Source organism: Sparus aurata, chromosome 10 (assembly GCF_900880675.1).
Source record: "Sparus aurata chromosome 10, fSpaAur1.1, whole genome shotgun sequence".
NCBI classification, from domain to species: Eukaryota; Metazoa; Chordata; class Actinopteri; order Spariformes; family Sparidae; genus Sparus; species Sparus aurata.
Window position 1 is genome coordinate 7,445,959 of NC_044196.1, and position 10,988 is coordinate 7,456,946.

The 10,988-nt window shown below is 41.1% G+C and overlaps 1 protein-coding gene across 1 annotated transcript; it reads left to right on the top strand.

Moving 5' to 3' along the window:
- The first annotated feature begins 7,622 nt into the window (after window positions 1-7,622).
- On the top strand, window positions 7,623-9,884 carry LOC115589841 (Fc receptor-like protein 5). The gene is made up of 5 exons (XM_030431024.1): window positions 7,623-7,714; window positions 8,008-8,274; window positions 8,833-9,093; window positions 9,204-9,335; window positions 9,790-9,884. Exons 1-5 carry the CDS (start codon window positions 7,684-7,686, stop codon window positions 9,828-9,830), a joined length of 732 nt encoding a protein of 243 aa, XP_030286884.1. The 5' UTR covers window positions 7,623-7,683; the 3' UTR covers window positions 9,831-9,884.
- The last annotated feature ends 1,104 nt before the right edge of the window (window positions 9,885-10,988 follow it).

Consider the following 10,988-nt stretch of genomic DNA (forward strand, 5'->3'; position numbering starts at 1 on the left):
ACCTGCGAAGCTGACTTCACGTCTTCCGGTGTGTGTGTGTGGGGGGGGGGGGGGGGGGGGGGGGATACACCACTGAGACAAAATCTCATCAGCAGTATTCATCAGAGGGGAGAATACAGAACTGTTAGTCTTCTACAGTCCAGGAAACCCCACAACACATGATGACATAAATACAGGTGTTTACTTCCTGAGGACAGAGCCTTCGACAGCGGCTGAGGGTACTGGATCAAGCAGCGAGACACACGGCTTCCGGAAATAAAGCAGTGCATATCTAACGTTACTACCCACATAGCAGTAGAGTCTGTAGGAGAGAGCTGCAGGTCCACTTTTCTCGTGTCCTTTCCGACGCACTACATGAGAGAAAGAGAAATGTGGTTATCCTGGCTCATGAGAAGACCATAACAGCTGGGCCGGATATGGATACATTTGTTCGGGTTTTTACGCACAGAAACAGACGACTGATGCTGTAATAGATTACATGCCATGTTCTGTGTATCATAAAGATTTTCAGTCACAGAGCCAGCAAAACAAAACAAAGAGGAAATACAGTATGAAACTTGACTAACAGTGATTCTATTTACCCGAATCATGTTAAACTAAAATGTTTCTTGTGATAAGAAAGAAAAACACAAAAAAAAACGTTGTAAAAAAATCAGCTGTAAAATACTCATTGTTTATACTCCAAACTTGAAAACTTGTAACATTGGCAAATGCTGGAAGATAATAATACAAATAATAATATTTAGATAACTAACTTTAACTGGACATTGATAAAGTTGGCCTCCTATAATTGTGGGTGGAGGTGGGTTTAAAATTCAATATGTATCAGCTGAGCACTGATGATGCAGCTCTTAATGAACAACACTCAATTAACAACAGACCGAATATGGGCTAAAAGCGTGACATAATGTGTCATTTAATACACTTTGTGACCCTAAAACGGTGGACAATACCATAACTGAAATGTAACAATGTACTATATTTAATCAAATATCAATGCAAATGAACAAATGCAAGGGGGAAACTAATAGCACGATAATAAATAGATAATTAGCTATAGGGATGGCATGGCCTACTGATTCAGGAAGAAATTGATGGTTTTTACATAAAAGCCAAAGAGGAACAAACTAGAACTACTACTGTATGTCATAGCCTACAACACCACATGGATTAGCTCCCAACCCCACACATGCCAACTGCTGAGCCTCAGTTTTCTGTTGCTCACTATGGGTATTAATCCAGCCAGCCAGTAGGCGGCACATTGGCTTTGCACTTCGATACCCATAGAGCAGTGGGACTCAGGTAATACAGTTATGCAACTAATATACAGTAAAAACTACCGTAAAACAACACATTCTCAACTTTTTTCATAGTCACATTACAGTCTAGACCTTTCTAACAATTAGATATAACATAAATAATATTGTCCTCCTATAAAGGGGGGGGGGGGGGGGGGGGGGGGGGGGTGGCAATGGCAATGCCAATTACATTGTAGCTTCACATTTAAATAGAAAATATGTTAGTAGAGTGACATCAAGAATTTGCTGGCCACAGAATTTGTTTTCTTCAATCCAGAAAAAGAATTCCCATTACAACTTTACTGATGGAACGACAGTGAATCTGCGATGCTTACATCTGGTTTGGCATCATAGACTGGTAGGCATACAAAAAAAACGTCATCCCTATGGCACTCAAAACAGTAGCAGTTGGTGACCAACCAACATTTCTTACTGCTCCACCAATCAAGGCAGTCTAGAACCGGGCCTGGTAGGATTTATCCTATAAACAAAACTATGAACTGCCAGCGCCCCCTGCAGAATTCTCCACTGCAGATCACCTGACCTCTTGTTTAGCAGCGGTTTATAAAAAACCCTCCGTACTGGTTTTCAGTCGTCCTGCACCTTCCTCCAACTCAGCTTTCTCTTGTTCAAAGCTCTGACACAGTATTTATACAATGCTTTTCCATTCAACATGGACAAATTTACAGACGCAGCCTTATTTCTGACCAGTAATGGTTCCGTCAGTCCAGTTTGTTCTATTTTAAGACCCAGTTCACGGAGCGGATCTCCTCCATCATAAGTCTCTGTTCCAATAAAATAGTCCTATAGCATTTCCATTTCCTCGCTGGTCAGTCTTTTAATCCATGAGTTTAAAATGTGTCTCTCTCTCTCACCCGTAAAGATACCACTGACTCTGTGTTGTGAAGAACTGGACCTGCAGTATCCACTATGCGTTTCAGCTTCACTGACCCGGCTGAACATAACCACAACAAAGACGCATCCAAACCCAAACCTGCTACTCCCATAAAATGGTTATTGGTTTCCAGACCACATCATCATTTCCTGTGAGGTAACATTGAATAACCTGTAATCTGAAGGCTGCTGCTCTGCTCTCCAAGTGCAGTGCCCTGTACACTTCCTCTTCAGTCAGAGGGCCCTCCCGCTCCTTGTTGGTCTCCTCTGGGACTCTGGGCAGCCCACTGCAGAAGGAGTTAAAGGCCCCCTCATCCTCTGTGTACAGTAGTAAAAGTCCACAGCTCTCTGCCAGATCCCACTTTCTTCAGTCAGCATCTGTCTTCTCCAGGCTGAACAAAAAACTTTGACGGTGAGTCCATCTGAGTAGCGCTCTGACAGCGAGACCGGACCGGCGCCCCGTGTGCTTTAGAGCCCAGCAGGTCTGCCAGTACGGATTTTTGGGATTTGAGGTCTTCAAAGCAGCCTCGATTTCCTGTGGACTCTGCAGAACTCTGCATTTCCACTATTTCAATCTCCAGATCCCTCATAGACTTGGTAATGTTCTGAGAGACATTGAGAGTGTACTGTTGAGAAAGCTGCTTGATCGCCACCTTCCCACAATCCCACCACTGCTTCAATGATGTAAAATCTTCTTTTCTAGTTTTCAAAACTTTCCCAAAAAAATATAAAGGTTTCTCTAAAATTGACATCTAAAAACAAAGCAGTGTTAAAGTGTCAATATGCAGACTTGTGTTTTACATTTGCAATGAAGACATTACAAGACACCATGGAATGATCTGTAAACCCTACAGGCAGTATTCTGCACCCTTTAAAAACACTGAAATGATGCTTAAAACAATCAAATCTGTCTAATCTGGCCATAGAAAAATAATTCTCTCTGTGTTGGACCCAAGTGTACTGACTGTGTTTGTCTTGCATTTCTCTCCATACATCAGTTAACTTATGAACCTCCACCAGCTGTTTCATGGCACATTTTGAAGCAGCATGAGGTTCAATATGATTCCTGTCCACCTGATCGTTCTCAGTACAGTTAAAATCCCCTCCTGAAAATAAAAAAATCTTCAGGCTCACACTGACTTAAAACCACACTGAGTTCATTTAAAAACTGAACTCTGTCAGGTCCTGTGTTGGGAGCATATACATTTATAAACACAACAGCAAAAAGCTCATATGTGGCTCTGACCACCATCAGTCTGCCCTGTATTACTTCCTCCACCACTTGAGACTTTGGCAGAATGTTTTTGGAGAAGAGAAGCGCCACTCCTCCACTGGTTCTGCTTGAATGACTAAGAACAACCTCCCCATCCCATTCTCTCCTCCAGTCAGTCTCATTTAAAGTGTCACTGTGCATTTCATGAACCAACATCACATTGATGCTCTTCAGTTTAACAAGCTCAAACAGGCTCGCCCTCTTCCTCACATCTCTAGCTCCATTCAAGTTTGGAGATTGTGAAATCACTCATGATCTCTGATGTGAGAAGTAACACAGAGTAACACAGCAGACAGACTGTCTTACATGGCTTTGAGTCCTCATCATTATAAAGTTCTTGTTTGAGTTTCTGCACTATTTTCTTCAGTCTGTAAATCTCCTGGTCAGAATAATCTCCCTTTCCTGTGCTTCTCATCTGTGATCGGGCAGAAAGAAAAAACAATTCTTTGTCTGCAAAATCATTTTCAACTTTTTTCATGTTTTTTGTTGTTTGCAGGAACCTTTTTATCTGTTCTACTTCATAATGTTTTTCCTGCTGCTGTGATTCAGCAGGCAGTTGTGAGTCAGTCTGAGGCTGGCTGTCTTCAGCACAGACCTCTTCCTCCTTCTGCTTCTCCACCTCCTCCTCTATACCAGAAACTCACTTGGTTTTTTTTGCGAACAGGGACTTTATACACATTCTCTTCCTTCTCCATCAGGTCTTCATCACTGTCCCTCACTGTGTCCTGTGCTGCTCTGTCTGCACTGTTCAACACAGTCTGCTGTGTCTCCTGCTTTCTCACTGTTGGTGCTTATCTCGTCCTCTTTCTGATTGACAGCTGCTTCACTCCTTTTATCTTTTCCAGCCTCACTGTTTTCCTGTCTCTGCTGTGTCTTTTCTGTCCCCTCACCATCTTTAGTGTGTGTCTGTGTGTCTCCTCTGGCCTCCTTCCTCTGTGTCTCATCATTAGAGGAAACTTTGTCAGGATAGGTGACCCTCCCTCCCGCAGCCAAAACACTTCAGAGTCCCCGAGGTCATAAATTTAATATATTCAAAGTCACGTACTTTCAGGTTAAACACCAGACTGAGCTCCTCATCTTTCTTGTTGAGGATCATGTGAACCTGCCGTCTGTGTGAAACAACGTGTTTCAACAGCGGAGATTTACAGCCCAACGGCAGCTTCCTGATGGGGAAACTATCTTCCCGTGCCTCGACAGTTCCCTCAACAACACATCATCACTGATGAACAGTGGGATGTTAGATATGATGATGCGTTTAGCAGGTGTATTGAGAGGAGACACTGATACAAACGTATAGTTAACAACAGTGCCGTTCATCCAAGCAGCAGATTTAATGCTTAACTTCTCCCACTGCCAGACTGCAGTCCTCCACTCAACAAGGGAAACCAGGAGAGATTTTAAAACCATGTTTCCTGCTGAGTTTGGTAAACGCCATACCGGCATTGAGCACGCCAACCAGTGAAACCTGGCCGACCACAAAAACAAGCAGAAATCCACTAAAACACCAAATACACCTACAACTACACTATGTACAACATTTAGAGATATAGATAAAGATAGAAAAATCACTCATAAATCGCTCTCACACACACTGCTCAACACAGCACATTATCATGTTTTGTCCATCGTAGAGGATGTTGGGTTGAAGTAACAAGGTTGTAGATGACCCCTACAGTATTACAAGATGGGAATTATTAGTTTATAGGACAGCAGAAACACGGGGAAGAAGCCTAAAGAAGCAACTTAATTTGGGAAACAAGCCAAACACGATTGTTTGCAATAACTAAACTTGGCAACTCTGTCTCTTACATCTGGTGTTCTTTGACTCACTCAGTGTTGGAGAGAGCGCTGTTGTTACACTGTGGTCCAGTAGGGCAGTGCTGCATATTCAAAGACTGATACGATGAACCTCGAGCATGGTTTCAGAGAACACTTGTGTTTGAGTTTGCTCAGGTTGATAATGTGGCTGGCACTGATATTATTTACTAATGATTATTGGTCCTGTCAAAACACACATGTCTAAAACAATCCTGGCTCAGCCCTGAACATATTGTACATTCATATTTAGACGGCAGCACCGAGATCCTCCCAGGGGCATCGGCAGGTAGTGGCACGAGACTGGCAACCTGTGGCATGTCCGAGGCATCTCTACTTGTTTACACATTTTAATGTACAGTTTTGCACAATTTCTCTTTGTTTTGCACTTCATAATATTATCTATATATCTATAGATCTATACATATATCACATGTATATCTGTTCCATAGCATAAATGTGAATGTAAGACATTGTACATATTGTACTATTCCTATTTTTATATTTAATATTTATATATTATGTATTATATTATATCATATCATATATAATTTTATATTTTATATTTTCCCTGTGTTTATATTATTCTTGCATTTCCTAACTGCAGAGCTTGTGCCAGTAGATGCCACAGACATGCCACAGGTTGCCACTGTGCCAAAGGATCTTTCTTTAGATCTTATTCATCACATTACAGCAGGGACGGGCAACCATGTGCCATAAAGACAAGGAGTGTATGTTTTTATATCAATTTAAAAAAACAAGTACATTTCATAATTCATTATCTACTACACAAACTCTTTGGAGTCCTCATTAACAATCTGTCATGTGCACTGAATTCCCAGCATGGAATAATCCCCTCAGGCACTGAGTGAAGCTTTAAGATTAGTTTTCCTCCAAAGCAGCCACACTTCACATTAAGCACATAATAAGTTCTGGAAACAGAAAGTAAACAGCACAACTGTTGCACTCCATCTTGATCACAACAAAGTAAGTTTGTCCTACCTACAAATAGTTTAACTACAACAGTTACAACACAAGCAGATATCAGTTCATATATTTTTACTAATGAGGAGTTTCACTATTTGTTTTTGTCAGATGTCTGCAGTATTCAACTTGCTGGAGCGGTTGTAGATGACTCCTACAGCATGACAAGATAGGATTACTAGTTTGAGACAGCAGACACACGGGGGAAAGCCCAGAGTAGCAACTTTATTTTGAGAAACAAGCCAAAGATTTCTTAGAATGAGCAAACTTGGCAACTCTGGCTTTTCATCTGGTGTTCTTAGACTAGATCGACACTTTGCTGCCTCCCACAGTTCAGACCATAAACCACAGCTCACTAACAGAAGAGAAGCTTTTATCAGTCAGGCTTCACTCAGTGTTGGAGAGAGCGCTGTTGTTATCTCAGCTGAATGCTGCTCGGTTGATGTTGTTGTACTGCTTCATAGCCTCTATAGTATTGTAATATACTGTGGTCCAGTAGGGCAGTGCTGCATATTCAAGACTGATATGATGAACCCTGAGCATGGTCTCCACTTGTGTTTGAGTTTGCTCAGGTTGATAATGTGGCTGCTCATGTCCGGTTTCACAGAAATGTGACTCATTAGAGTCAAACCTCTGTGACCAGCATGAGGCTGAGGATGAGGTTTACTTGTTTGTTTCTCTCTTCTGATTAAAGAGGAAGAGTTGTGATGTTTTGATGCACCAAGTCTGGTTGTTGTTGTTTGCATGTGAGAAGCTGAAAAGAAAATATTTGACTTGAATAGTCAGTAGTCATGGGTTGGACAACAGCCATGTTTTGTGACTGTACCTGGCACATGAGACTCTATAATGCAGCAAAATTAGACATAAACACCTGGACATATCCTGTATTGCTTTCATGGTAGTTCCTGTAACAAAGGTGCAACCAGGACCACATATTGCCATGACAACATGGTGAAAATATGTTGCCTCTTTCCTTCGCTCGCTTCCAAAACAAATGGACGTGCTAGCCAGATTAAAATCCTTCAGCAGGAGACCAGGAGTGGACTCCTTTCACAACCACTTGGTGCAGAAAAGGATATATTATATATTATTTATATTTTTTATTTATTTATTATGATATATATTATAAATATTAGCAAAATGGAGATCAGCCTTCAGGGAAGGAAGAAAATACAATAAGTTAGAATGGTAATTAGTAATTTGATACTACAGTTTTACAGTTTAGCTGTTCTTATTATGTTTCTATTGTTTTGTACAGTGAAGTAAAACCGTGTGAAACACTGAAGTGATCATCAGTGAGGTTGTTTGATTTGTTCCTCCTGTCTCGTTGTTATCTGTCGTGGTTTCCTTTGAACTCAGGATGTGGGCTGACTGTTGGCTGAAAGTGAACAGTAAGAACTCTGACAGCATCGACGGAGGATGGAGGTCGCTTCACTCTGCCTCATAATCTGTAAGTAATCTAACTTTTTTCAGTAGTTTTAATAGATATGCTTTATTTTCGATACTAATTATTCGGGGCTTTGTTCCCTACACTGATATTTAGTTTAGATGTCACACTGTCATTGTCAAGAGTAAGTACTGAGACAAGGAAGGTGCAGAATTAAAAAGGCTATAACAATGCTGAGCTGACGGTCAGTCTGATCACTTCAGAACCAAACATGCGGGGTTTGATGTCAGTAAGATTAGATGTCAAAATGATGTTTTTTTAAAATCTCATCTTTTATTTCCTGTTTGAATCACCAGCAGCCAATCTGAGCATCCACCCTGACAGATCCCAGTTCTTTGAGTATGAACGCATCTCTCTAAGCTGTGCAGGGCCAGGAAACTCTACTGACTGGACACCGAAGAGAAATGTCTCATTTATGACATTGCAGCCTTGCAAGGGGGGCTTTGGGTACCCATATGAATCTGTCTGCACAATCATGGATGCCGACCCGCTGGACAACGGGGTGTACTGGTGTGAATCTGAGCAGGGCGAGTGCAGCAAACCCATCAACATCACAGTGACAGGTATGCTGCTAAATGAGAGTGTGTTTTGTTTCAGATTGTGTTTTATGCTGCAGTTTGACAGAGATCATAGATTGTTGTGTTACAGTCTACTCTCTATTTTATGATCTCTGTTGATGCAAGAAAACTTCTATATTTACTCACAACATGGCACAGTATGATATAAATAATGTCACTGACAGGTTAAATGTCATCATGGCACTTCACAACAGTGAAGGGTGAAAGTTTTGGCAATTCTGATAAAACTTATGAATGCAAAATTAACATTTGTAGAGTCCTGCCTCCACCATGGTTTGAATGTTCCTGCTGTGTGTTGCCCTTTTCAGCATGGGTGTTACATAAAACTTTTGCAAAGAATACACCTGTGCATCCTCACTCATAGTTCCTTTAAAAGCTTCCTTTGTCCTCACTCCTCAAGGAGCTTCCATCACATTTTTTAAACATTCTAGATCATTTGTGTCAAAATTGTACGGTAGGCTTGATGATGTAAATTTACTTTTGGAAATAAGACGTAAAGTTATATTCTGTACTAAATTTTGGCTTTGCCTTTCTGTATTTTAGCAGGGGTCGTGATCCTGGAGAGCCCTGCACTTCCTGTGACAGAGGGAGACAATGTAACACTTCGCTGTATCTACAAGGCAAGATTTGCAAAGACTCCTACTTCAGATTTCAGCGCTACGTTCTACAAAGACGGTGAATTCTTTGGTACTGAGCCTGCAGGACAGATGATCCTCTCTTCGGTGTCGAGGCATCACGAAGGCTTCTACAAGTGTGGACATCCTGAGAAAGGACAGTCGGAGCAGAGCTGGCTGTCTGTGACAGGTGAGCTGATCTTCTGCTCTCTGTATGACACAACAACATGTCGGGCTCTTTGAGACTATTCTGTTTAGATCATGTTTCATGTCTGAAGCTGATGGATTTCTTCCTCACAGGTCAGCCATCGAATGTCTCTCCTCCTCCTCATCCTAATCTTCCTCTCATACTGGTGTGCACCATCCTGCTCTTCATCCTCTACACTGCCATCCTCATCTTCGCCATATACACGTACCGAAGGTGGGCTCGAGGTAAGAACCGTGCTAATAGACTATAATTACTGCTGTACTGATCATCTGATCTGGTGTCCTCCTCCAAAAGATGCACGTCAGAGCATCAAGCCAGAGAGTGATCTGATTGGTCAGTAGTCCGGCTGTCATTCTAATATAAGTTCTTAACATGGCTCCTAGCTGTACTGTAGGTTACCATGGTGATAGACATCAATAAAATGGGGCCAGTACGAGATAGCGGAAAACCAAAGCCGAGCCTAAATAAAGGGCAGCTAACCCACACAGCTCGCTACGAGACAAAGTCCTCAGTTTGTGGCTAACATGGTGAACAAGGCAAACAGAGCAGAGCTGGTTGTCACAGCAACGTTGGTAGAAAGCAGGAAGTGAAACGAAGCCATGCAAGACTGAAGAAAGAAAAAGTGGAATTAAATTCTTAAACTGACTTCAGACTTTCTCTGCTCTGGTTTTCCTGCAGCTCGAGCTGATGTTAAAAAGAGAGCGTCTGATCAATACTGAAGAAGAAGAAGAAGAAGAAGAAGAAGAGCCTGTTTGCTGCCCAATATGAATGGAGAGAAGCTGATATTCTTATTTCTTTAAGCATCTCTTTGCCAGTATAGCACGACGCCTATGCTAATGTATTAAAAAATGATGCATGCACTGAACCAGCCACAAACATTCTGGTTCTCAAATCTGATGAGTCGTTTGTTTAAACATACAGAAAGATGGTGGACACATTGTTTATGCTTGATGCTGTGTACGAAATACTATCTACATTTCTTATTCCACTGTAACGATGTTTAACATTTATATACTGTGTTACGATGTTTTGACTTCTGGGCTGAACTTTGCAATAAAATAACTTTGTAACACATTTTATAAGGTCACAGTCAGGAACATTTTGAGCAGAAATTCATCCGGTCTGCAGCAAAATGGAAATACGTTTACCATAGAAGAACTTCTTTGGTGACGTATCGACAAGATGTATTCACTATATGCTGTGTAATACAATGTTTTTCTTTTGTATATAAAATGTGAGAAATAATTGCTGAAATTGTATGTGTGTGTGTGTGTGTGTGTGTGCGTGCGCGTTATAAACTATAAGCCAGGGACGTGCACATGATTATAGAGGGGCAGGGGCTCGCAGTCAGAAAAGTCAGAAAAGGGCAGGCACATTTTTTTTCAGGCCTTAATAACACAATATGTAGATTAATTAACGTAAAATCAATAAACAAAGTACTTATAGAAAGCTAACTTCTTAGCTGTGTATCCCGTGTAGCTGTGAGTCATATGCAACTGACATTTAATTTGTGTCAACCAATTTATTGTCAACATGAGTTTATTCTCATCATCATAATACTGAGGTTTAGAAGACATGCAATTCAGCTGCAATTCTTAAAAAGCAATAAAACACTGGTTTATTATTAGGCTATTTATTGGAGGGCAAGTGCAAACTAGAAATACAGGCTACACATCTAAACATGTGACAAAACCAAGAAATGACTACTGTGACTGTTAGTAGAACAACAATGTTTACAACAGCAAAGTCACAGTGAACTCAATATCTGGAAGAAGTTTAAGATTTGTGGCAGATAAACAGCCACACAGACAGCTGTCATATTATTCTTAACTCTCATTAACAAGCAGTTATCTTAACAAGGACAAATGGACGCTCTT